This window comes from Pangasianodon hypophthalmus, chromosome 22 (assembly GCF_027358585.1).
Source record: "Pangasianodon hypophthalmus isolate fPanHyp1 chromosome 22, fPanHyp1.pri, whole genome shotgun sequence".
Classification (NCBI taxonomy): domain Eukaryota; kingdom Metazoa; phylum Chordata; class Actinopteri; order Siluriformes; family Pangasiidae; genus Pangasianodon; species Pangasianodon hypophthalmus.
The window spans coordinates 4,538,411-4,565,864 of record NC_069731.1 but is presented as its reverse complement, the minus strand read 5'-3'; the positions used below and the strand labels follow the sequence as shown (position 1 = coordinate 4,565,864).

General features: G+C 41.3%; 1 protein-coding gene across 1 annotated transcript; it reads left to right on the top strand.

Moving 5' to 3' along the window:
* The first annotated feature begins 425 nt into the window (after window positions 1–425).
* On the top strand, window positions 426–26,610 carry ago1 (argonaute RISC component 1). The gene is made up of 19 exons (XM_026924675.3): window positions 426–896; window positions 8,558–8,744; window positions 8,936–9,056; window positions 9,139–9,320; window positions 10,159–10,295; window positions 11,183–11,317; window positions 11,958–12,045; window positions 13,596–13,743; window positions 13,898–14,017; window positions 14,475–14,597; window positions 15,294–15,427; window positions 15,603–15,787; window positions 16,337–16,496; window positions 16,884–16,974; window positions 19,745–19,939; window positions 22,026–22,160; window positions 22,348–22,449; window positions 22,559–22,758; window positions 23,502–26,610. Exons 1-19 carry the CDS (start codon window positions 872–874, stop codon window positions 23,608–23,610), a joined length of 2,577 nt encoding a protein of 858 aa, XP_026780476.1. The 5' UTR covers window positions 426–871; the 3' UTR covers window positions 23,611–26,610.
* The last annotated feature ends 844 nt before the right edge of the window (window positions 26,611–27,454 follow it).

The following is a 27,454-nucleotide window of genomic DNA, read 5'->3' as shown; positions in this document are numbered from 1 at the left end:
GTTGGGGGTTCAAATCCTGCCTCCACCCTGCGTGTGCATCATGAGCTTCAGGGGTTTCCTCTGGCTTCCTCCCCCAGTCCAAGGACGTGCTTTGTAGGCTGATTTCCAAATTGTCTGTAGTGTGTATGATTGTGCCCTGTGATGGGTTTGCACCCTGTCCAGGGTGTCCTCTGATTTGTTCCCTGGGATAGACTCCAGGTTACTCCACGACCCTGTGTAGGATAAGCAGTATGGAAAATGGATGGATTTTAGTGGTGATTTAGTAACTAATTTAGCATTATCTGAGGTGGCTCCGGATCCATACAGAAGCTGAATGAATGAATGATTGGAGTCAGTTGAAGGTGCAGCTGTCACTTCCGACCACTAGAGGGCAGCCCCAAGAATGAGTGTGATGATGGAGAACACATTTGAGCGCTCGGAGGAGGAGAAGGAGGAGGAGGAGAAGAAGAAGGAGGGTGTTTCAGGGGGAAACTGCCTGCCTGCTTGACGGACTGACTGACTGACTGTTCGGTCGTTTTTTTTGTTGTTCCTCTGGAGAGTCGTGTTTGAACGGTGAGCAGGAACATAAACACACCGCCAGGAAGAAAACAGTCAGGGGAAAAAAAAAAACGGCGAATATCAACAACGGAAATAAGAGCGAGGTTCGTCCGCAGTGTGGAGAAGGAGAAAGCAGCCGAAGGGGAGCTATTGTGTTCGGGGTCCGTGGAGGGCTCCGACTGGGGGATTCAGCCGGGAGGGGGGGGGGACGAAGAGCTGCTAGGACGCCGAAGGAAGGAGCCTGAGAGTCGGACACGCTTCCAGGCTCGCCGCCGTGGCGATTTAACTATTCACAAGAATAACGTTAAAGCCGCGGGGAGCCTGAGTGAATGGGATGGAGCCGGGACCATCTGGAGCTGGTAGGTCAACACAAAAAAAAGAAAGAAAGAAATGTTCTGGGGGATCCTGGGATTTGCTCAACAACATGCATCATGCAACAAGCATGCATAACTCATGCACATATACAGTATCTCCATATACAAAGTAGCCCAGTGCATGAATGTAACACACCTCAAAGGGTGTTGCCTTAAATATTTCTACATTTCACATGAATCATAGCAGCCATGCACTCACTAAAGCATTGCACACTGCAGAATGGCACTAAGGACTTTGTTTGTTTGTTTGTCTGTTTGTTTGGCTGAGATGCAGCCAATCACATCACAGCAACTGGAAGTCAGGCAGCTTTTGCCCAAAAGCAAACAAGCAACAGCCTGTGACCTCCAAATGCATCTTGCAAATCAGGGAAAAAAAGTGTGATGAGGTGGTGTTGGTGTTGGTGTTGGGGGTCGTGGGAATCCTAGGCGAGGTGAAGCCCTAAGAGCCCGAGCCCCACCCCCACCCCACTTCCTTCTATTAAACCCCGCCTCTTGTGTGCACACACCCACATCGTGCACCTCCCAGCAAGATCCCAAGGGATAATTGATCCTGGTGAAATGGGGGCAGATGTGGTTTGTAAGTCTCCTTCCATCAATATAAGGTCAGTATCCTTCAAACGATGCTTATGAGCACCGTTGAAAATAATACGAGGCTGAAAGACATTAAGTAGATCCGTTCGTCGTTTCATGTGTTATTGCGCTCAGGACTGGCTCATGTCTAAAGGATAGATTTCAGGGAGTAATAAAACTTGTACAAGGTCGCACTCAGTCTAAATGTTTCCTATGACTCATATAGTTTTGCTATGAGACTCAGGTTTCTAAGGGAAGTTCAGTGTCTCAGACTTGCTTACAAGTACGCTCAGGTGGTATAAAGGAACTAGCAGGGCAAAGTCCTCCTGTTTTTTTCTTTTTTTAAAGATAATATATTATATCGATATATTATTTGCTGTTTTAAGAAGGATTCATTTGTATTTTTATGGAGCCAAGTGCTACAGCACCACCAGCAGTTGTAAGAAGGACACACAAAATGGTATAAAGAAGTGAGAAGTGAAGCTGGGGCTGATTTCTTTCTAGCCCAGACTGTAGAATCATGCAGCCTATCAGGGACGGTTGTTTCAGGTGATTACACAAAGTGACACGCCCCCTCCACCCCCATAGTTTTGATCTCCACTTGGGTTGATATTTTCAGCCTGTTTTGCTAACACAGCAATAATATGACATCAGCAATGATTATGAAATACAGTCGCAGATGTAACGTGAATGAGATGGATTATTGTTTACTCTATCATCCTTTTTTTTTTCCCTAAAATGCCTTTGGAGAAAAAACTGAAAATAGATGGACTAAGCATGCATTGTCTAGTCAAAGTACAAATTACTCAGAAGGACATTATATATATTTTAAACAAAGGGTTACAACTTTTCTGTTTACCATGTTTGGTATACGGAGGAAACATGCCGTGACGCCAGTAGAGCATTCCGGAGTTAAAACACTTGGAAATAAAGAATGCAGCTGCTGATCTCTTTTTAAAGCGTGTGTGTGCGCGCGTGTGCGTGTATGTGTTGCCTCACACACTCTTTTTATGCCATTGATGAGACCTCGCAGTACAACACAGTGTTAGCTATACGAACAGACAAAACATCTAAAAACAGCCACAGCAGCCATTTTTAATCTAGGATCAGACTTTCAGTGGGAGGCGTGGCCTAAAGTTTGAAGTACATACATTTGAAACTGTACTACTGAGCTAAATTAGGTCTCATTTAGATGCTAAACTAGTAACTATAAGTTTCTCTTATTTGTTCACAACATTATCTTTGTAGTCCCAGTGAAAAATTGAAGAAGCAAACATTGCTCCAAAGGATTTGGCTAATTGACAAGGTTTGGAGATTGTGTAAAAGGGTGTGAAATGAATGTTGTCCCAAACTCTTCTTTTAAAAAATCCCTGCTTTAGAATGCTGATATTTAACACAGTGGAATTGCATAGTTGAGCGTATTTGGGATTATTTATTTATTTATTTATTTTATACACACCATCCTTTTTTTCCCCCCCTCAATCCCAGTTTTTGACACTAAGGCTAAGGAACTCCTCCGAATAAGAACACTGATCTAAGATCAGTTTACGTAACTGTATTACAGGCATAAACTGTTTCCAGATCAGTATTATGGATTCTCTCGTAGTAATTGCAAGATTGCGTTCAAATCCAAGCAACCACAATTTGATCCCTGGAAAGTCTAGCAGATTTTTAGGCGTTTCATGAGCATATTCTCATATCACTATAACTATAAATCCTTTTTTTTTTTTAAGATTTACAACATTTATATTTCTTGTATACAAATTACCTACTTAGAATTTTTCTGCTGCCTTTATTAACAAGCACATGATTATGACTTTTCAACTGGAATGTCTCACTATTGTAAAGTTTTGAGGTGCGGGGCCAAGCACATGTCTCCAAAGAGCTGAGGGGGCGGGGCTAAAACAAAAGTTGCACCTACAAACATTGGAGACTCGACATGTAAAACTTATAAAGTGTGCTGTAGAGAATGAGCAGAATGTGTAAATAACAGGTGCCAAGTGTCACATGACACTAACTTCAAATCAGAACTGACTATTGCGATTGATAAAGTACAAGAGCTGCATTTGAGTACCATTACTTTAGAGAATAAATGAACACCATTGATATTCTATGACAGCTGGTTGTGAAGCTAATATCAGTTTATTATCTCGAGGGCTCATTGATAGCAATAAGAATGATGCATCTGTGCACATTTGCATACACATACAGGTACATCAGGCTAAATAAAATCCAAAACTGCAGATTAATGGACAACCCAGGACAACAGCAGTGACATTAGGATGAACTAGCAGCCGTAATGTGCGTAAAGTCAGCAAAGCTGTGAAAAATAATGTGATTATAAACCATCATCATTATCATAAGCAGCAGCAATGAGGTCATTAACTGTCAACTGCTCAGCTCGGTGCTTGGACTGGGTTCTCCTCACGTGAAAGTTACATTGGATGAAAGCTTCTGCTAGAATATTAAATGTACTCTGATACAGGTTTGATAAACGTGAGTTTAACGTGTTTAAGTAAAGTTACATTTTTTATTAATGTGCCGTCATGGAGTGATGCGCTCGTGTTGGTTTGCAGTGCTGCTTTTCATTTCAGTGCACCATGAACAACGTATAATTATTCCAGTTTATACTGAACGCCAAAAGAAGTTTTGGGATTTTGATCCCATTAAAGAATTGTTTTGGTACCGATATTAGGGCTAACGAACTAAAAGTATCAATTACACTCTGATTCGGACTGATAGATGTAAAAGCGTCCTGAACCACCAAGTTTGATTTGATGAAGACAGCTGGAGTATTGATGATGTCTTGCTGTTGGAGTGTGAGAGTGTAACATGCTAAAATATGTGCTGTCCATGCAAGGACCACCTGTCCGACCTCTCCACATTTGTTCCTGAAGGCTCTTTTACTGTCTAAAAGTGAAGTTTGAATGCGAGGTGAGGGGCAACGCCCATCAGCAAGACATCTGGACTCAAAACGCTGGACCAATGAGAGCTTGGGGTTCTGCTGCTGCCCTCCACTTCTACCCCGTCTCAGCTCCTTAAGGAGGGGAAGGGTGGGGTGGGGTATGAGGGACGGACTATTGTCCTCACTCTTGTGGCTCTGGCTCTCACTCCAACCATCTGCCTTCATTCTGGCCACAGCGCGTAAATGTGTGTGTGTGTGTATACGTGTGTATAAACACACATTTTCATCTCTTAGCCCTCACACACACTTAAGCTACCTGTTTGACCTGGTTGTGCAGTGATCGTATCGGATTTCTTTAAATCAGATTTCACTCCCATCCCATAGAGTGGGCGTCCGGGGAAAGATTGATGGCCTCGTCCCAATATGATAGCGCAAACGAGCGCTCCAAACCCCCCACACACCCGCGGGTTGCCTCATCTCCATGACAATGTGTGTTGCTGTGGAGTCACCATGGTGAGGCCGGGAATGTGGTGTGTGTGTGTGTGTGTGTGTAGGGGGCCGTTGCGTTTGTGCGCGCCGTGTTGGTGATGTGGGGGCGTCAGTCTCGCTCTCGTACTTTCTCCAACTCCTTTTCTCTCTCTCCCTGACTCCCTCGCTTTCTCCCTACCCCCTAAAGCACGCTCAATAAAGCAGGAGTCAGCGCTCATCTTGTGTTTCACACCCCTAATTCTGAGAGTTCACAGATAGATACATCCTAACACAAACAGATATCTGACCTCAGTGAGACAGGTCCAGCTAGAGAAAAGGCACTATTTCTAAACAAATACTGGATTTCCAGGAAGAAATGTCAGATAGTCTAGAAAGGCCATGTATTTTTAATTCAAATGTAGTTTGAATTTTTACCCCATGATCTCAGAAAGCACATTTGCTTATGTCAGCTGATGCTGAGAAAACAACTTAACATGAAAACAGCTTGGAAGACTATTAAAAACAGTCTTGTTGTAATGTGTATTAGGAGGTTCTTAAACTTGTCAGAACAACGTACGTGCAAGCAAGAGGAAACGGAGCACAAAAATGTAAAGTTAAGGTTAAAGCCATACGCCGAACTCGGCCCACTGCCGAACTCGGCCCACCACCGAACGCAGCCAAACATGTATATTGTAAATTAACTGTAGCAATTTTGGGTTGTTCTTAAACTTGTCAGAAAGACATATGTGCAAGCAAGAAGAAGCTGGGAGCACAAAAAGTTAAGTTTATTGCCGAACACAGCCCAACATTGAATACAACCAAACACAGAATGCAGCCAAACACTGAATATAACAAACGCAGAATGCAGGCAATCACTGAATAAAACCCAACACTGTACACAGCCCAACACCAAAGGCACCCCAACACTATTCTTAAACTTGTCATAACAACATATGTGCAAGCAAGAAGAAACTGAGAGCAGACGTTGGTAAAGTTAAAGCCAAACAACAAAACCCAACACTGAAGTCAGTGATACCAAACACAGAATACAGCCAAACACTGAATAAAACCAAACACAGGATGCAGCCCAAAATGTAATCTGTATTGTAGATTAACTGTGTTTTTAGGAGGTTCGTAGACTTCTCGGAACAACTTATGTGCAAGCAAGAGGAAACTGGGAGCAGAAGTTAAAGTAAAAATCCAAACACTGAAACCCAACACTGAACGACATCAAAAACCAAATGTAGCCCAACACCGCTCAGCCCAACACCAAACGCAGCCCAACATGAACCCATCAACACATAAAAGCAATTTTGGGAGGTTCTTACTGGATACTGGATATGGATACTGCTCACTAGGGGTGGGTGATATGGGGAAAACAATTCAGATCACTTTCAATTTCACAAGAATTTATTAGTAACTGAAGAAATTACTGTTATAAATGTTATTTATATGAAGTTGCATGAGGTTTTACTGAAATCTTGACTAAATATATGAAAACTATGTGCTGTGACCTGGTCGAGGGTTAAAACTTGGCTCAAACGAGAGCCTTATTCAATTCCAAGGTCTGAATATTTTGTTAACGTTTTGCACCAATGAATCATGTTATGAAAAAATTAAGGAGAATTTTTTTTTTTTTTTTAAATTAACATTTAATGAGGAAAAGAAGATTGAGATCAACATAGTGCTTTAGTGATATTTAAATGTTTACCTGATAGTGTGAGTTATAGTTATATAAGTTATAGTTATATAAGCAAGCATGCTAACAAGATCCGTCTGTATAGATTTTATATCAATACAACCGTAACATTGTTTTAAAAACCTCTTTCTCTTCATCTGCTAGTGAGAATGATCCCCAAAACTTTTCCCCAGCTTGTTCATCCGCCTGATAGCAGGTGCAAAAATAAATAATAAATGTTTTTTATTTCATCCGGTTACTCGGCCCCGAGGGACCTAAACATCATGTCTGTATCATCATTTAAAAAATTTAAAAAAAAAAATTTTGTTCATGCTGAGTCAAGCTCTTAATGCTTGACATTCCCAAAAGTATCACAATAAAGAGTTTGTGAAATGGTAGAGCGCGCATCACTCTGAACACTCTCTCACCCAGTTAAGATGATCTTAACTTTATAATGCTTTCAGACACACATGGGTTAAGTGTGTGATGGCTTTTGGAGGGCTTTGGTCCTGGGGGTGGTGAGGACATTGCGAAATGGTGATTGGACCATTTGTTTGTTTGTTTATCTACAACTGATCAGCTTGACTTGATGGCCAGGTCTCAAAAGTCCAAACACCAAACTTTTTCTTCTCAGAATTTCCAAAGCTGGCTTATTTCAAACATAATCAACTTTGAGCGCTTTTGATATTCCTTCCTCTCTAAACTCTTGTTCTTGCCTCTCTGACCCCCTTCCTACCCCCCCCATCCGTCCCTCATGTCTTTGTTCCCCTTTTCGTCTTTTGTCCCCACATCCACGCACCCTTCGTTTACGTTTAATCCCATCTCTCCTGATCTCTTCTTACTTCTCATCATCCTCTCCTTTCTCTCTCTCTCTCTCCTTGCTCTTCATCTACCTCTCTTCCGTTACTCTCTACTGTGTGCTGTAATAATGATCTCATCCTTACCGATACACTAACACCAACTCTCCATCACTCTCTCTCTCTCTGTCCCCCCCTCTCCCCCCATCTTCCTTTTGTGCAGTAATGTGTGTGATCTCATCCCAGTAGATACTGTCTTCTCTCAGTCCTGATCACTCTGTCAGTGATGATGACATCTGATGATGTGTTGTGATTAGGCATGAGACAATACACCAAAGCCACGATACGAGACATATCCCAATACAGGCTTCAAAAGATGATACTGACACAAATAAAATATTACATTTTAATACATTTATTTTGTAACAATAACAAATCGAACCACTGCAATATCAGCATTGTACGAAAAATAGACCAGGATCATCTTCCCTATTATTAACATGTTATTTTAATCTCTGTAAGTGTCATAAATGTATTTGGCAACATTGTTAATGTGGAAAGATTGTCGTTAAATAATTAAGAAAAATAGAAAAATTTGTGTCATCACTGCTGTTACTGCTGTCTGATGTCCACCTGATATGCACAAGCATGTCACACTTAAGACTGTATAACTACAGATTGTATATTTCCTCATCCCACTGAAATTAATTTCTGGTTACACCACGGCCAGCACAACACATGACATGCTTCTGAAGTGTTTCAGATGCCAGTGTGACTTACATCAAGCACAGCACACAGGAGTTGATTGTAACCCGTGTTTCAGACCATGGCCAAGTCAGCCTCGGGAGAAACCAGAATTTCAGATTTATTTTTTCCCAAGTTCATGCAGGCCAAATGAAACAAGCCTTGTGCAGGCCTTGGGTTTGACACATATGCCATAACGGGTCCTTCTGATTAGCTTAACTTTTTTAAGTAAGCATGCTTCGAGGCAGTTAGGTTCCGACTCACAAACTTCGTGCTCTGTGTGCTGCTGCCTCTGGTGCTGCCGCCTAGTGTGTAAGAAGAGGTAGTGTTCGTAATGAATATTAAATGTAAATATCGCAGTACACTTCAGAGATACAGAGAAGCGTTCTGTATTGTGATATCCAAGAAAATGAAATTCTGTCTCGTTCCTTGTTGTGATTGATGTCATAAAGATTCACTCTCTTTACAACTCTTTGTTGTTTAGTGCCCATGGGGCCGTACCCCCCGCCCCTGCAGCAGGTCTTCCAGGCTCCCCGGAGGCCGGGCATGGGCACCGTTGGGAAGCCCATCAAGCTGCTGGCCAACTACTTTGAGGTGGAGATCCCCAAGATGGACGTCTACCACTATGAGGTGGACATCAAACCCGATAAGTGCCCTCGTCGAGTCAACAGGTACCGCCCGAATCCCTCAGGAGAACCTGTGTCATATTTGTTTGTGCGCTATTCTTATTTTAATCCTATCAGTGAGTGAAGTCCTGTACCCTGTTAACCCTCAGAGAGTGACAGCTGACGTTGTTGTGCATCATGGCTGCTTCTATGTCACGTGAATACATCTCACTCCCTTGTGTTTAACCCCTGCACAGGGAAGTCGTGGAGTACATGGTACAGCATTTCAAACCACAGCTCTTCGGCGACCGCAAGCCGGTATACGACGGCAAGAAGAACATCTACACAGTCCTGGCTCTTCCTATAGGGAGCGAGAAGGTCAGTCACAGTCTGCGAGGTCTTTCTAATTTACACCATTGTGTTGCAAAGTCTTCTGACCCTGTTATCTGTTGTATCTCAGGTGGACTTCGAGGTGACCATTCCAGGTGAGGGGAAGGACCGGATCTTTAAGGTATCCATCCGCTGGCTGGCGAAGGTGTCATGGCGGCTGCTGCAGGAGACGCTGGTGAGCGGGCGGCTCCAGGTCCCGCTGGATTCAGTCCAGGCTCTGGACGTGGCCATGAGACACCTGGCATCCATGAGGTACATGAGATAAGAATGATGCACAGAGTTGTGTTTAGGTTTTACTACGGCTGGACTATATGATGATATAATATTGCTATCGTGATAAATTATACACACAATACACTTCTTTGAGATATCGTGGATATCATAATATTGTTTAATTAATTTTTTTAAAATAATACTGATCGGAAGCAGCTGATATGATGTTATTTTTAAAGAAACTAAATAAAATATTGAAATGTCTTGATAGATGATAGAATGATAGTATATATATATATATAGGTTTGAATAGAACCATGATAGAATATTTGTCATATCGCCCACCCTTACCTCTTGCAACTCAAAGAACCATAAGCGTTTCCAGTCTGAGGTTCATTTTTATTATGAAAAGGTTTGTTCTTCTCTGCATGGTAAAGTTAGATGTCTTTATTCTTGTTTGTTTTATTCTGAATTGTCACCAAAACCTTTTTTGAGGACCATCACCAAAAAGTCACCAAAATTTTTTTGAGGACCGTACAGTTTTGTGTCATTTCACTCCCCCAAAAAAAAGTCCATAGAGACACAAAAATGCACTTTTTCTGCACTCTTATACTCATCCAGAAATTATAGTTGAATTCGCAGTTAGAAATGGTGCCCAATCACTTCTGGTGAGTTGCTGTTGCATGGTCTAACATGATAGGCTGTCACATTTTGTGACACAATGACTCTTACCTATCACTGGTCCAATACTAACATCTATTTTCAGTGTATATGCTTGACACAAAAAGGTTCGGTTAGTTCATTTTCTTTTTAGTGTCTTGAGTTTTCTTCCATTTTAATCCACTACTCAGTTATACTCTGTGTGATCCCACTACAGGTACACTCCAGTGGGCCGCTCCTTCTTCTCCCCCCCTGAAGGGTACTACCATCCCCTGGGAGGAGGAAGAGAGGTCTGGTTCGGCTTCCATCAGTCCGTACGGCCGGCTATGTGGAAGATGATGCTCAACATTGACGGTAATGGGCTTTTTTTCGTCATTTCTGGTGATTGTCCACTATGCCGTATGCTTTATGAATCCAAGACTTAAACAAGTTTTACACTGCGATTTATGGCCGGATTTTACTGTTTCAGGGAAAAAAAGCATATCGTGATTTCTTTGGGTGAGAACGGTGGTCTTATAACGCATCATGTGACATGCTAATGCTCCTTCTGAAGACCCAGAGAACCTAATTAGGTTAATGATGGTCTTGTAGATAGATTGTGAAGTCTGAATTGGTCACTTATTCAATAGCTGTGTGTATTTACTTCAATAAACGTGGACAGAGCTATACTTGAGTAAAGTTTCTGGTCCGGTTGATGTTTCTGGTCAAAAGTTTTTACTGGCAAATGACTTCCTCTCGAAAGTGCGTAACATCTGCGTAACACAAGTGGTCACTTATCGAACAAGAGGAAGGGTCAAAAAAGAGTGGATTTTAAAATAGGAACACACTTGGACTTGTACGCACAAACATGCATGAAGCAATTTCCTTGATGATTTGCACAACAGTATTCTACATAAAGCCTAGTAAGTTTTCCATTATGAGAAAGTTTTCCGGACAAACTTTCTGAGGAAAGAAGTGAAGCTGGCTTGGGAAAAACTGTTTATATCAGGAATAAAAAAAAGCTGATATTGGCAAATAATCTATGACTAGTTTTTATTTTTCTATATCAGAAATGTTTGTTGTTTTATTCCTTCTTATTTAAAGATAAGCAGTTAATCTTAAAACAAACTATTTTCTTAATTTGCAGTACCTTGATATAATCAGAAACAATAATATAATATTACTCAATCATGTTTTGAACAGCATTTTATCTTTTTTTTTTTTTTCTATAAATAACATCTTTGAAAACTGTTCATCTCCAGTGTCAGCCACCGCTTTCTACAAAGCCCAGCCTGTCATCGAGTTCATGTGTGAGGTCCTGGACATCCGCAACATTGACGAGCAGCCCAAGACCTTAACCGATTCCCAAAGGGTTCGCTTCACCAAGGAAATCAAAGGTGAGTTACGGCCCACGCACAGTGTAACGATTCCCTCGCTTCACCTTCACCAGGCAGGCGTTAGACTTACTGCTGGTTCACTCACTCTGACCCTTTCATCTCCGTGGTATATAGTTGTGAATCGATTTGATTCTGAATCATTCTGAACCAAGCGAATCACAAGCATCAAAAATCAATAAAATGTTAAATTAAATTTAATGCCCTAAAGCGAGTAGGTATATATGAAATCAAATTGAATTGTTCCAGAGAAACACTTTTTTTCCCATTCCCCTTGAGCAACATTCTCATCCTGTTTTTATGCTTTTCTTTAAATTTTGTGGCTTATTGATGGACATGGTTAAATGGATTTACACCATCTGGCATTCTTTTATTAAATGTTTATGTACAGTTTTCTGGATGCGTTGTCACATTGGAGCGAAATTATATCAAAATAGAGAATTTAATTAAATAAAACATCAGCGTGTAGTACTTCACCACACTGTACTGTATTTCACTCTATGGCATAAAACAATGGTTATTGCTAATATTTGGCACTTAGCTGCAGTGTGTGTGTGTGTGTGTGTGTGTGTGTGTGTGTGTGTGTGTGTGTGTGTGTGTGTGTGTGTGTGTATGTATGTATGTATGTATGTATGTGTTTCAGGCCTGAAGGTGGAGGTGACACACTGCGGTCAGATGAAGAGGAAGTATCGAGTGTGTAACGTCACGCGCCGTCCCGCCAGTCACCAGACGTGAGTGTGTGGACCCAAGTGTGAATCTGTCACACTTTCATGGCACAACTTTTTAAAATCCGTCTCTGGATATTGTTTTCCGAGATGAGTTCTAATGCAGTGCAAATGAACAACCAGTTTGTGATTGTAATTCAACTTCTTTAAAATATAAGAAGTAGTACTGAATATAAATTGAGTTAAGGAGAAACAACATTTTTATACTGTGCATGTTAAGACATGTTCGGTTCGTTATGAACAGAAACAATATTTTTACATTCCACACCCGGCTCTTTAATTGGAAACCAGTTGAGAATGAAATAAAAGAGCAATTAATAATGTCCTTTACATACACTATATGACCAAAAGTTTGTGGAGACCTGACCATTACACCCATATGTGGTTCTTCCCCAAACTATTGCTACAGCATTGGACGCACACAGTTGTATAGAATGTCTCTGTATGTTGTAGCATTAAGATGCTACCACAAAAAGAGCTCCATGAAGACATGGTTTTGAAGGTTGGAGTGGAAGTACTCTTCCACAGAGCCCTGACCTCAACCCCACTGAGCACCTTTGGGACGAACTGGAATGCAGACTGCACCCCAGACCTCCTCACCCAACATCTGTCTCTAACCTCACTAATGCTGTTGTGGCTGAATGAACACAACTCCCAACAGCCACACTCCAAAATCTAGTGGAAAGCCTTCCCAGAAGAGTGGAGGTTATTATAACAGCAAAGAGGGACAACATCTGGAATGGGATATTCAAAAAGCCCACATGGGTGTGATGCTCAGGAGTTTCCTCCAGGTTCTCCGGTATTCTGCCACCTCCCGAAAACATACAGACAGGTGGATTGTTGAGTCTAAATTGTCTATAGATGTGTCTGAGAGTGTGAATGTCTGTGACTGGCGTCCCATCCAGGGTACATTCCCACCTCGCGCCCGTGTTTTTGGGATAGGCTCCGGATCCCCAGTGACCCTGACCAGGATAAACCGCTTACTGAAGATGAATGAATGAATGAATTAATGATTTGTATTACATAGCACAACACAGAAACAAAATGAAGTAAAATCATAGAAAAATGAACAAAACAGGAATAATAATAATAATTCATTTAACTATATAACTATATAACCAACTGTTAAAGGTATAGTCAGTGATTGAGGTCTGTCAATTCAGAAAGCTCCCAACTTCTGCGAAAATTCAAGTGTCCAAGCCTAGGAAAGGGTTTTTTTTAGGGACGTGGACTTGTAGGAAACACTGCAGGGCTGTTTTTTCTTTCAGTAAAACCACAGACTGTACCTTTAAAATACTATTTGATTAATAGTAGCCTAAAATTGTGGGGTGAACATTTTTTATTTTCATATTTTCTATTATTCTCATAACAGAAAGGTGGGAATTCTGTATTTGGAGCATTTTCTGGCTCGGTGACGGACACCGTAATGTTTTAAATCACATTTCTGTGTAAATAGTGAGCATTGACACTGCTGAAAATACAGCGAGATTGTGATGATAATGTCATAGATGTTAATTATTGAGAAATAAAGGCTGTGACTTTGGATGTTTTCGCAGGTTCCCGCTGCAGCTGGAGAGCGGGCAGACGGTGGAGTGTACAGTGGCGCAGTATTTTAAACAGAAGTACAACCTGCAGCTGAAGTACCCTCACCTGCCGTGTCTGCAGGTGGGCCAGGAGCAGAAACACACCTACCTGCCCCTGGAGGTGAGCCGTCCTCGTTGAAGGAATACTTCTCCTACAAAGGCCAATGATTTAAATCAATAAAAATTTTGTTAAAATTCTTAAACTCCCAGCAGAGCAAGTTCTCAGTTGTGAGAAACATTTTCTGATGCTTTATTTATTTATTTTGCCTTTTCAGGTGTGTAACATCGTAGCAGGGCAGCGATGCATCAAGAAACTGACCGATAATCAGACGTCCACCATGATCAAAGCCACAGCGCGCTCAGCACCGGACCGACAGGAGGAGATCAGCAGACTGGTGAGCACTGCCCTCTAGTGTTCAGGGGTAGAAATATAACACACAGGTTTGTTTTATCTTTACATTAGGCAGACGTTTTTATGCAAAGCAACACCTGTACACATCATATAAGACTCATAACACTAGGGCTCTGACGTCTTTAGATGTTCCCAGATATTCCACAACATTAAATGTAACTATAAATGGATAAAAATTACAATGTGGTGTTGTTTAATTAGTAAAAAAATACAATTGTTGGCACATTTCTGTGGGATAAGAGGAATAAAACACTTCAGGACATGCTGTGATTGGAAGATAATCAGCTGCATGATAACAGTAATGATGCTTCTTGAAAATAATCCAGAAAACTAAACGTGGTTAGTACTTGGTTGAATTGCTTATTGTTTATTAAGTGATATAACTTCTGATGTTTCCCCCCCCCCCTCATAATCCGTCGTTCTTGTGCGTCTCTGTGCAGATGAAGAACGCTAATTTTAATCTGGACCCCTACATCCAAGAGTTTGGGATCAAGGTGCGGGACGACATGGCGGAGGTGACGGGCCGGGTCCTCCCAGCTCCCATCCTGCAGTACGGAGGCAGGGTACGACATGCAGCAGTCGCATTCTCACTTATGAGTTACTTAAATATGTGACTAAAAAAATTAAGAAATAAAATAATACATTTCTCTCAAATGGCAAACTTTGAGTATATAAATAAATAGATTTAAGCAAAAGTTACATTTAACTTCTCAAATCCTAATATCTTGGTAATTATTTTAAAAGCTGATTCAGGGATCAGACATTACTCAGTTTGGTTTGTCAGGAAAATTAAAAAAGTAAATAATTTCTTTTTTTTAGTTCCCATAAATTTTTCTTCATTTGATTTAATTTTTTAAAAATGTATTTTCCATTCATTTATATTTTCTATTGGTTCTTTTTTCATTGCTTTATTTTTTTTTATTTAATTATTTGTTTTTCTTGCTTGTTTTTTTCTATACTTTACTTAATTGTTTTCATTTTCTATCTATTATTTTTTTATTCCATGTATTACATATCTTTTTATTACAAGCTTAATGTAGCAACAAATAATGGATGCTCTCAGGGTTTCTGTATCACCCAAAAACATCTGTTAAAAAATAAAATGAAATGAAATGAAATGAAATGAAATGAAATGAAATGAAATAAAACAAAACAAAACAAAACAAAACCATGTCTGAGACAGCATCCAGTTCTAAAACAGTGTTTGTCAGTGTAGTGCGAGGTGTAGAGTAAAGTTTTATCGCTCTCTCTCTGTGCAGAACCGAGCTATCGCTACACCCAACCAGGGAGTGTGGGACATGCGGGGGAAACAGTTCTACAACGGCATCGAGATCAAAGTGTGGGCCATCGCCTGCTTCGCCCCGCAGAAACAGTGTCGTGAAGAGGTGCTCAAGTAAGCGTAGTCACAAAACACGACTCTTATTGCACTGCTTGTAAAAGGCATTTTGGCGTTTTCTCTCTTTCAGAAGAAAGTCTGATGTTCTTCTCGTCCCTTTTCTCTCACTCTCTCTCTCTCTCCCTTCCCCTTTCTCTCTCTCTCTCTCTCTCTCTCTCTCTTTCTGCTGCAGGAACTTCACAGATCAGCTGCGCAAGATCTCGAAGGACGCCGGGATGCCCATCCAGGGCCAGCCGTGTTTCTGTAAGTACGCGCAGGGAGCCGACAGCGTGGAGCCCATGTTCAGACACCTTAAGAACACCTACTCCGGCCTGCAGCTCATCATCGTCATCCTGCCTGGGAAAACTCCTGTCTATGGTACACAGCAACGCAACACACATCTCTGATAACTGTCTGTCCAATAACAGTTTGAATAAGTAGGCATGGCGTTATGCTGTATCTTTAAATGGCAGTTTATAGTATTTTGAAAAACCCCTGTACATTTGAACCCGTTTGATCAAGAGTGTTCAGCACAACACACTTTACCCCAGTAATGCAGACTCTATAACAGGAACAAAAAAAGTTAGCAAACCATGGCCCAGGCACTGAAATCATCCCTGGTTGGTGGAAACATACATGAAGTCCCTAGATTACTTAAAAGGTTCCTCTGGTGGAAACATGCCTGTATAAAAGCAGCTTTAGGATTCTCTTCTAGTGAAACAGTGAAAGAGTGAGATTGTTCTCTGAAGCTTATGTTTGACAGTCAGTGACGTTCAGTACTGCCGGCTGTAGCCCTTCTTTGCATCAGAAACTTTCAAAGATTTCTAAAATGAAATGATAGGAATGTGTTTTTATTTATATTAAAACAAATTAAAGTCATTCTAAAGTGACACTGTGTGTGTGTGTGTGTGTGTGTGTGGTGTATAGCGGAGGTGAAGCGTGTAGGAGACACTCTTCTAGGAATGGCCACTCAGTGTGTGCAGGTGAAGAACGTGGTGAAGACGTCACCGCAGACGCTCTCCAACCTCTGCCTCAAGATCAATGTCAAACTCGGCGGCATCAACAACATCCTGGTACCACATCAACGGTGAGAGAGAGAGAGAGATGTAGAAAGAGACATGGAGACACAGAGAGAGAGCTGCAGAGAAAAACAGAGAGATAGAGAGAGGGTGAGACGTGGAGCCAGAGAGGACGTGAGACAGACGGGTAGAGAGAGGGGGAGAGAGAAGGTGAGACAGAGAGACACGGAGAAACAGAGAGGAAGAGACACATGGAAAGAAAGAGAGCCAGAAGGACTGAGAGCTACATGATACAGTGATGGAGTGAGACGTATATGAGGGAGACGGATAGTGAGAAAGACAGACACAGGGAGAGAAACCGAGAGCGAGTTAGAGTGTGTGTGTGTGAACTGTGTGTGCATTTACACGTGTTACCCGCTATGATAACAGGCAGGTTGTGTGTGATGCTTTGGCAGGTCCGCAGTGTTCCAGCAGCCCGTCATCTTCCTGGGTGCAGACGTCACACACCCACCAGCCGGAGACGGGAAAAAGCCGTCCATTACCGCAGTAAGCACATCTCTGTACACTGCGGTTCTTACACGTACAACACGCGCAGACACACACATTAAAAACGGAGATGATGATGATGATGAAGATGATGGTGCTCAGGAGTTGTCTCTCATACACTGAGGAAACATTTCTCTTTAAGAAAACTAACCCTACATTCACAGTAGCAACAGAAGCCTGTGACTCTGCAGCAGTAAAAATCAAACGGTTTTCTGTGTAAATGAGTTACGATGCTGTAAATCATCAAATCTAAACGACTGATGCGAGGATTTTACCGAAGCCAGTCACACGATGTCCCTGTTTCTCTACGTTTCTCCACGTTCCCAAATTTCATTTCCTGCAAACGTCACTTTTAATGTCACTTTGGGCTCAGACTGCAGAAAGATTAAGGAGAGTGTTAGAAACTTTTTTTATTCTCCATTTTCAGCCTGAAGACTGATTTCTTATCGTAATTTCAAAATACTGCATGATGTAGCTCACAAGATTTTTTTTAAATTTATATATATTTTTTTATTTTATTCAATGTTTGCTTTTTTAAAAACATTTTTTCTAAATTTCTTCTCATGTATTTTTTCATAGCTTTCTGCTCTTGTTTGCTTTCTTGCCTTTTCTTTTCCTTCCTTTCTTTTTCCTGTTTGTCAGTTTTTTTCATACTTTCTCTTGTTTTAGTCTCTAACCTTTTCATTACCTTTTTCTTTTTTTTCTATTTGTTATTGCTTTCTGGTTCTTTCTGTTTGCTTTCTTTCTTTTTCTTTGCTGTTTTTCCTTTTTTTGTTTCAGTTGATATTGAATGTCTTACTGTGCTTTAATATTTTCTTCTTGTTCCTTTTTCATTTTTCCCTTTATTCTTATAATGTTCTTTTATTTATTTGTTTGTTTTCATAGCATTCCGTTTCTTTCTGTTTTCTTTCTTTCCTTTTTCTTCCTGTTTTTTTTCTTCATTTAAATTATTTTGTTTCTGTTTCTTTTTCGATCTATATATTGAATGTTATATTGTTCTTCTTTCCTTTTTTGTCTCTTTTCATTTTGTTTTTATTTTTTTAGTCTATTTATTTATTTTTTCTGTTTGTTTTTTTCCTTTTCCTTGCTTTGTTTTGACCTTGTATATGTTTTCTTGCTTTTTAATCTTTTCATTTCTTTCTAATTTTTATTTCTCTTTTTTTTCCTTTGCTTTCTGTTTCTTTGTTTGCTTTTTCTTTTTTTCATTTTTTTCATTTTTTCCTTCTTTTTTTTTTTTTCTTTTTTTCTTTTTTTTTATTTAACCCCTTTTTCTTTCCATTTCCTTTTAATTTTTTTAGTTTCTTTACTAATTTTTAAAAATCTTTTCATGTTCATTGCATGTTTTTTTCTTATATTCTTTTACTTCTTAATCAGATTAGCTTGTCTTTTTCTTTGCTTTGTTTTTATTTTTCAGTCCACGTGCTGGACGTTATATTTTGCTCCCAGGCTTTTGATCGAACATGTTGCCCAGCGTGTGTCCATCTCCTTGTTTTTAGCAGATAGAACTACACTAATCACCTAATCAGACTAATTTCTTCTCTACATGGCCGTAGTAAATGTTGAAACGTTCTGTCGTCAGAGGCTGAAAGCGGCGTTACAGCGGCGTTCTGGCTTTGTTTCCCAGCACCGCTCTGACGTTCAGCCCTCGTGCCTTTTAAAGAGCACTTCAGTGGGCGAGGGACGGAACAGAGGTGGAGGAGGAAGGAATTAGGAGCGGTTAGCAGGGAGAGGGAGAGCGTACGGCTGGGTGATGAATCACACAGGATCAGGCAGCTACGTCACCTCACACCCTGTCAGCTCTGGTGCGCTTTCAGTCGGCGGGCGATGGTGACAAATGGCTGAGTCACAGAAAGGACAAGAGAGAAAGAGGAGAGATGTGGATGTGTGTGTGTGTGTGTGTATTTGTGTATGTGTGTGTGTGTATGTGTGTATGTGTGTGTATGTGGAGGGTGTGGTGGTGAGCAGCAGTGACCGCATTTCCCCAAGCAGGGAGGTGAAATGAGGACTCACTATTTTCCCTTAACCACTAGATGGCAGCATTTTTACAGCAATGTATAGAGAAGAACACTTCCCCAGCCAAATCTACATATTACATATGTAACTTATCTGTGTGGATACGTTACAGAAGAGGTTACACCCTCCCTCACAATCCATTTGCATTCCCATCCTGATGTAATCAAGGATGGGTCAGACATAGAAACACACTTTACCGTTCTTACTTGCTGATAGAAGACGGTCTTTGGGTCATTAGTTCCCTGGTAATCCTGTAATCAGTCCTATAAATTTGTATTTGTATAGCGCTTTTAACAACAGGAATTGTTACAAAGCAGCTTCACAGAAATCCAGATGTAGGTTAAATCCCCAACGAGCACCCCAGAGGTGACACTGGAAAGAAAAACCTTCCTGAGACGACATGAGGAAGAAAACTTGTGAGGAACCAGGCTCAGAAGGGAACCTTCTGGGTGACAGAGGATAGTGGTGTTACAATATCCAGGTGTAGAAGAGTAAAGACAAATGGTACAAAGTGTGTTGGAAGGATGTTCCATATAAGCAGATTACGAATCAATCAATAAAACATTCTCAAACTCGAAAGTAGTACAGCCAAGGACTCTATAATACTTTACTTTTCTTCAGCTTCTTACGTGTCTTTCGAGCAGTTGGAGGTTTTGCTCAAGGACCTAGCTGTTGTGAGACAGTCTCTCAGTCTCGCTTTTTGTCAGCCTGTCTTGGGAACTCCTCCTCATATGCCTCTCTCTCTCTCTCACTGTAGGTAGTGGGCAGTATGGACGCCCACCCCAGTCGATACTGTGCCACAGTGCGGGTGCAGAGGCCACGACAGGAGATCATCGAAGATCTCTCCTACATGGTGCGTGAGCTCCTCATCCAGTTCTACAAGTCCACCCGCTTCAAGCCTACCCGGATCATCTTCTACAGGGACGGAGTTCCTGAAGGGCAGCTACCACAGGTCAGCTCTGACATCAACACGGACAAATCATACATCCTTCACAGTTCATCAGGTTTTTGTCTGTAGTAAAAAGAATAGATAGAAGAAGCAAAAAAAAAAGAGAAGGTAACGCTTTACAGTATGCTTCCCTTAACTGACATTAATTCTTGTACTAGTTAACATTCAAAACATTGTGCTAGTTAGTATTAATAAGTCATAAATAATATTAACATAGTGAGTTAACATGTAGAAATTGGTATTTTTTTTTATTTTCAATAAACACACTTGCATTTGTGAATATTTAATCCGTCTATGATTAAAAAAATGCTCCATTATTAAACATTGGCACTCACCGTTCAAGCTCTATTAACCACCACAAATATTAATTAAGCTCATATTGGTTGTTGTAAATAAATATTGGTTAACGTAGGCATTTAAACGTTTAAAAGAATTAATTCATATTAAACTGTGCTAAAGAGCACAGTTTGTTAATGTCAGCTAATGCAGTAAATAATGCTACTCCAGGGCAGCCTAGTGTTATCAAAAAGATTGCAGTTTTATTTACACTATACTCGATGATTGTATATTATTATAGCAAGGGTCTTGCTAAAAATAGCACCAGCAGCACCCAGCTGCTGTTGCAGGCCGTCTTTCTGGCTCGGTGAGTTTATATTCTCATGACGATACAGAAACTTCGATTTCTCCAAACAGCTTGTTCTCAAAATACTGTATATCTGATATAGGGTTTGACAGAATGCCAGGTCTGGTATTTATTATAGCAAATTTTCAGTACCAGTATTAACAGATCTTGTTCCATGAATTCAAGTCTTGTTTCTGTAATGTTTTGATAATGGGTCGAATACTTGCACAGCACATTACGCTGCATTCCTTTAAATTACAAAATACACTGCCTTGTTCGGGTGACGTACAGCACTACGGATTCTCATCTGCCTAGGCCAGATGTTAGAGACACGCTTGTCGACTCTAGTGAGGCTCTGCTTGCTACACTTACTTATAAACCCCTCTGCTCTGACATAGGTACGTCCATCTGATGTGTACGTCCATCCGAGTTCACTGATTGATCCGAATAAACGGGGAATTTTGTCTGCTTTCAGCCGAGTGTTAATGGGTTCTTGTTGAAGTTCAGTGTAATTACACTAATAACAGAACATAATTGCAATTCCGGCATTTTTTGGACAATAAATCTAAAGACATGCAGTTGAGATAAAGAGATGCAGCCAACTAAATCCTCTCCATCTGAACGATTTGTTGTTTAATATACTATATATTTTTATTTTCTTAACATTTGTACCACTTTTGAGCCAGCATTTCAGAAAGCTTAGTTTAGTTTTTGTTCCATTTAATTGATGTCGTTGTGGTTCAAAGCTTTATCATATTATCATTTAATAATGTGTCATTTTATAACACAGCAGTGTTGAATTCTCGATTCCGAAAGTGTTGATTAATTTTCTACAATAGCACCTCTGATGGTGCATCCGGCGGTTATCCTTTCTATAATAGCAACTCATTCACAGGGACTTGTATAGCGGACGATCCACATATTCTAAGACTAATAATAGACGGAAAACACGTAATTGTTGATTGACATTTGTTTAACTTTTAAGGATGGAGTTTCCAGCATCAGGGATTTGTATCAGCAAATTTTCCAGTATAGTCTTCAGGACATTTTTGATTTTTTTCTTGGTAACACAACACCCTGAGAGAGAAAGAAAGAGAGCCTGTTAAAGAAGTGTAAGCAGATAAAAAGTATCACCTTTTCGTTTTGTAATAAATAAGAGACCTTACTGTTTTTTCTCATAATCTTCCTGTAAATTGTGGAGTAGCACATCTACCGTGACAACACTAAGTAATAACACTATTACAATTACACCATATTCATTGCTTTATTGTGTAAGAAGACAAACTGGACAGGGGGGCTTGTTAGTTATTAGCAACATCATGGTGAAGTATTTAATAATATTTTGCTTTGACGGTGCATGAGATGAGCAGCGCTGGTAGTTTCGGGAACAGTGTTTAGGAATGATGAGTGAGTGAGATCATGGAGATGATGAGGCAGCGTGACTCATGGCTGATCTATGTCCTACAGATCCTGCACTATGAGCTGCTGGCCATCCGAGACGCCTGCATCAAGCTGGAGAAGGATTACCAGCCCGGCATCACCTACATCGTGGTGCAGAAGCGCCACCACACCCGGCTGTTCTGTGCCGACAAGTCAGAGAGGGTTAGTTTCCGAAATGAGTCAGCGCCGAGAGCAATGGGCTAAGACCTCGAACAAAAACACGGTCACACTCAATAGCTTAGAATGGGAAAAAAGTGCATTCTTTGTGTGGTTTTAGAAAACAGCTGAGTCAACAGCAGATAACACTGTTTTCAGCTTAAAACGAAATGAAAACTATGCTTTTCCCCAGATTGGGAAAAGTGGCAACATTCCAGCAGGAACAACAGTCGACACCAGCATCACACACCCCTTCGAGTTTGATTTCTACCTGTGCAGTCATGCAGGAATTCAGGTGAATAAAATAATGCGTGGTACTGAAAACAAGAAAACATTAAAGTAGAAACGCAGAAAAAGAATATACTGTCCTAAGTTTCCTAAAGAATTTGTTGTCTATGCTTCAGGGCACCAGCCGACCATCACATTACTACGTGCTGTGGGATGACAATCGCTTCACCGCTGACGAGCTCCAGATTCTCACCTACCAGCTATGCCATACGTACGTGCGCTGCACGCGTTCCGTCTCCATCCCCGCACCTGCCTACTATGCCCGGCTCGTGGCCTTCCGCGCACGCTATCACCTGGTGGACAAAGAACATGACAGGTGAGTCCTCAAGATTCGAGTACAACCTACAGCGACATTTATTGCTCATCAGTGATTAGATGATGTAATTGGATTTCCTAAGAACTGCTGCTGTAATCATGCTGAGGTGTCTTCTGCTCGTCCCAGGACTGTTATTCGGGCTTTACCGTACTGTCATAATGGACATCCTTTCAATACACTTAGTACTGCTTGTCTTTGCTCTTCTACTGTAATGATTTATAATCTCACTGTTCAGTGCTCCCCAGAAAAGGTTTGCTTTTGACTCTGAATGTTCCTTCCCCATGTTTTTCCTTGCCACTGTCGCTCATCAGGCTTGCTCATTAGTGATCCTAATCGACGTCTAGTTCCAGATTTCTCTTAAACTTTGAGGCAGAATACCACATTGTGTTCCATTCCTGTCCACCTAAACTGGACAGCTGATGATGGAAAAAGACCAGATTTGTCTAGTTACAGCGAGCATATGCCCATCAGGACGTGGTCCTCTTCTGTTGTAGCCGAGCCGCTTTGAGGTTCGGCATGTTGTGCAGTTTGAGATGCTTTTCTGCGCACCACGGTTGTAAAGAGTGGCTGAGTTACTATATACTGCTTGGCTGGGGAAAACTGTCAGTTTAATTTTTCTCTGAACAACTTACTCAATCATAAACTGCTCAGTTCCTGCTTCACCAAATATGACATTTGTACAGTGTGTTTCTGCTCTAGTGCACCCGCTCACAATCGTGTTTCTACCCTCTCTTTCTCTGTAGTGGCGAGGGAAGCCACGTCTCAGGTCAGAGTAACGGCCGGGATCCCCAGGCTCTGGCCAAAGCAGTGCAGATTCACCATGACACCCTGAGGACCATGTACTTCGCCTGAGAGCCTCACCTTGTGCTGATGTTGAGGGGGCCCGAAGAGCCTCGTCGCCTCCCTGCGCTCGAGCCAGTACACACTACAAATCCCACGCACCTCAACAGAACTAACACAGTGTCATGCCCTCATCTGGCAGGCCTGAGCCTCGTTTACCTTGTTTTTTTTTGTTGTTGTTTTTTTAAAAAGTGTATTGTTGTTTACTACCTTCACACCGTGTATGTTTGTTCGTATGCAATACGGAGGAGAAGCAAAGGCACAACCCACCCGAAGATTCGACTGCCACTACGACGTTTCGTCGCGCATCAGTGTTCAGCGGAGAAAACAAGCGTCGACACCTTTGTGTTGTTTTAATTCTTGCTCTATGAACACTTTTTTATTGTGTTTTTATTTTTGAACAGCCTTGAATGAAAGATTTTAGCACTTAGAGTTAGCTTTTAGACACCGTGAGCTAGGCGGTTACGTCTTTGTCTCTGTACTTCGGACCGTAGCACGCCGTGGATGCTGGAGACGCATCATTGTGCTCAGCGCTCTCGAGTGTAGCCGATCTTATTTAGACATGCCTCCGTAGTCAGGGGTAGCACTAGCATAACAATAGATAGACTGCGTTTATATGGAAGTCCAAAGGGGTCATACATGTTTTTTTTTTTTTTTTTTTTTTTTTCCTGTCCCATGTTCTTCCTTACCTTTTTTCAATCATATAGGCAGCTTAAGCTCCACTGCATGCCACATAGATAAGGCTTGACATAAGGCTGAAGTGGTAGCTATAGAGTTAAAGGAGTAGTTCTACTCAAATCAAATGTACACAATTTCCTCCAGAGCTCAAATGTAGTCAAAATATGTTTGATGTCTGAAGTTTGCTTTTTTAGTTTTGCACTGATGCTTTGTGGCTAATGTAGGTAAAAAAAATAAGGAAAGCTTGTCCACTTTAGCATTGTGCAAACTGCATGTCTAGATCACAAATGGACAAAAGGGCATCACAGAGTTAAAAAAAAAAAATACAAAACAAAACAATAAGAACGGGATCAGCATGCAATTTGATGTCAGTCTGCATAAGAGTCAGACTCAGGTAGGAGGTGTGGCTTAAACTTTAAATGTTAGAAGTGATAACCTTGTAGGGCCAGTGCAAAACTAAAGAAGCAAGCTTCTAAACATGTCTTGGCTCATTTGGCGATATTTGGCGTACATTTTATTTTTGGACGTGCTGGGTTACATGTTCACATGTTCTCCCTGTGTCCATATGGGTTTCTGTCTGGTTCTCGGTTTCCTCACACCTTCCAAAAACATGCCAGGAGGTTGATTGGGTACTCTAAATTGCGCCTTGGTCTGTGATAGCCTGGTGTAACATCCAGGGTGTATTCTTGCCTCACACCCAGTGTTCCCAGGATAGACTCCGGATCCACTGAACTAGGATAAAGCAGTTACTGAAGATGAATGAATGTTTCTTAAACGTTAGCTGGCTAGTATTATTTCTGGGTGCTAGCCAGTTCCCTATTTCAGTTTCTTCTTATAAGAAAAAGTTGAAATCTTACAAGTATTACAAGTCAGAAAAAAAAAACATATGGCCTCTATGGACTTCCATACATTTAAGATAAGTTACTTCTATGTGTGCAACACGGAAACCAGCATTCTGAACCAGCCAAATGTGATGCCAACCATTCAAAGAGGCACTTATCTTTTGGAAACGTGCATCTGTTTCAGACAGACTGTCTGTATGTGAGGAAACTGACCGTGCAGCATTCTGGCACTCTGTAGATAAATAATGGAGACACAAGATTACACACAAATCTTTCCTTCCTATTCCACAAGAGCCTTCCAGCATCTCTAAACTGGTCTGTACACAAAGCAATACAAGGTCTTTTCACAGCCGTCGTGAGCACTCTCTGCTCACGCTGCACATTCCACACTCCGAGAAGGACGTGACACACTTCCCCTCCCGCCTTCTCTCATTCTCACACTAACTCAAAGGACACAGGAACATTTTTTTTTTTTTTTTTTTTTTTGTAAGTACCCACCGTGTAGCTACCCACCACCTTCTCCTTCTCCTACGTAGAAATGCGAAAGCTCTGCCGTCGGGTCAGGTCATGCACAACCCACCCGTCTTCTCCAACATCCCACACACACACACACACACACACACACACACACACACAGAGCCTTAGGATTACAAAGCCCAAGTCGCATCCTCCCACGTAGCAGCCATGGTACACACACACACACACACACACACACCACACACCTACATATCTGCCTGGATTTCTGCCAGATGTGTACCATGTACACAGGAATTGATGAAACGGAAGTTTCATGTTTTTTTTTTTTTTTTTTTTCCTTTACCCATTCATGTCAGTGTGGTTTCATGTATTGCATGTTTAAATTGTGACTGGATCCTCAGTAACCATGCTCTGTTTGTTTCTATGACGTAAATTGTTCTTAATAATTGTAACTGCACTTGTTGCCCCTTGGTTTCCACCAAGGGGTCGCTGTAAGGGGGGGTGTCTTCACTTTCACTTATTTTAGCCTCAAAACCACCTCAAAACAAAATGTAACGTCACACACATATGGTCCATTGAAAATTTCAAAGGGATCTTGGTATGTAACGGTTAAATAGGTTTACTTTTTGAGATGAGTATTATGTTTCAGCCAACATCAACTCGAAATGTATTTATAACTTGATATGGCCTCTGATGGTTGGGCCTATAGAATTGAGAGAGCTCTGATCTGATCTGATCTGATCCAGCAGTTTTATATCATGATGCAGTACTTAACTCACTTAAGTCAAAGGAGCCTCAAGTGGGGGGAAAAGCCCCTTAGACCCAAAGAGAAGGAAGTGGATATCTAACTTGACTCAGCCTCACTGTAAAAGCAATACAAAGCCACTGCAAAAGAACGGCCCTTATCTTAGCACTTCCCAATAGGCTGATTTGGAAGTACATGTGAACAAAGTTATTTTGGCTCTGTATGTAATAGTGTTGGGGAGGGTTATTTTTTAAAAGGAAATAAAAGTTGTTTTTTATGAAATAACATCTTGTTGTGAGTATCAGCTAACAGGTGAGTTTAGAATTGTCTCCAGAGTTGTGTCTGCGATATGATGCACTGATCCCACTGACATCAGAATGGATGTCAGTAATGAAGCACGATCTCATCGAGCTTCTGTTGGTAATTTATGCAATATACAAGACATTCAACCCCCAGTAGAACTGTATCACCCAGACCCAGGACCTGCTGGATTGATTATATTTCAACAGTAGACTTGGGAGTGTCTGGGGATCCCCAGGAGGAGGTGAATTCTGTAGCTGGGCTGATTTTCTCAACTTAACAATCGGGGAAAACCTTAGAATAGAACTGCTGCTCTCCCAAAATCGAAAGGAGCCAGGTGAGGTGGTTCGGCGCAGTGGCAGCTCAGTGGTTAAGGCATTGGGCTACTGGTCAGAAGGTTGTGAATTGTGCTGTCTCAGTTGTAAGTCACTTTGCATAAAAGTGTCAGCCAAATGAGCTAAATGATAAATAGTTTGGGCACTTTACAAGGATGGCTCACGGGAGGGAGATCCTGGGGCAGACCCAGGGCCTGCTGGAGAGGTTGTACACTATATGGTACTGTATATTATTATAACGTAAAGGGTGCACTACATCTGGAATGGGATGTTCAGAAGGACATATGGCTGTGATTGGTCAGGGGTCCATATACTTTTTGCCATATAGTGTACTTCACAGTCAGTTTGGGATTGTCTGGCGATCCCCCAGGAGTAGCTGAAATCTGGGGCAGGGGACATAGAAGCCTCAGCTGACCGTCTGAGCTCGACAGTCTGCGAAAGCCTCAGGTATCTGCTAAACAAAGAGGAGCCAGGTGAGG

What these genes read in the sequence shown, in the direction of transcription:
- ago1 (XM_026924675.3), top strand. Translation starts at nt 872, where the DNA reads ATGGAGCCGGGACCATCTGGAGCTG. An exon ending in AGACACCTGGCATCCATGAG is followed by an intron (nt 9,321 to 10,158) that starts GTACATGAGATA and finishes ATCCCACTACAG; the next exon opens with GTACACTCCAGTGGGCCGCT. An exon ending in TGGGAAAACTCCTGTCTATG is followed by an intron (nt 15,788 to 16,336) that starts GTACACAGCAAC and finishes TGTGGTGTATAG; the next exon opens with CGGAGGTGAAGCGTGTAGGA.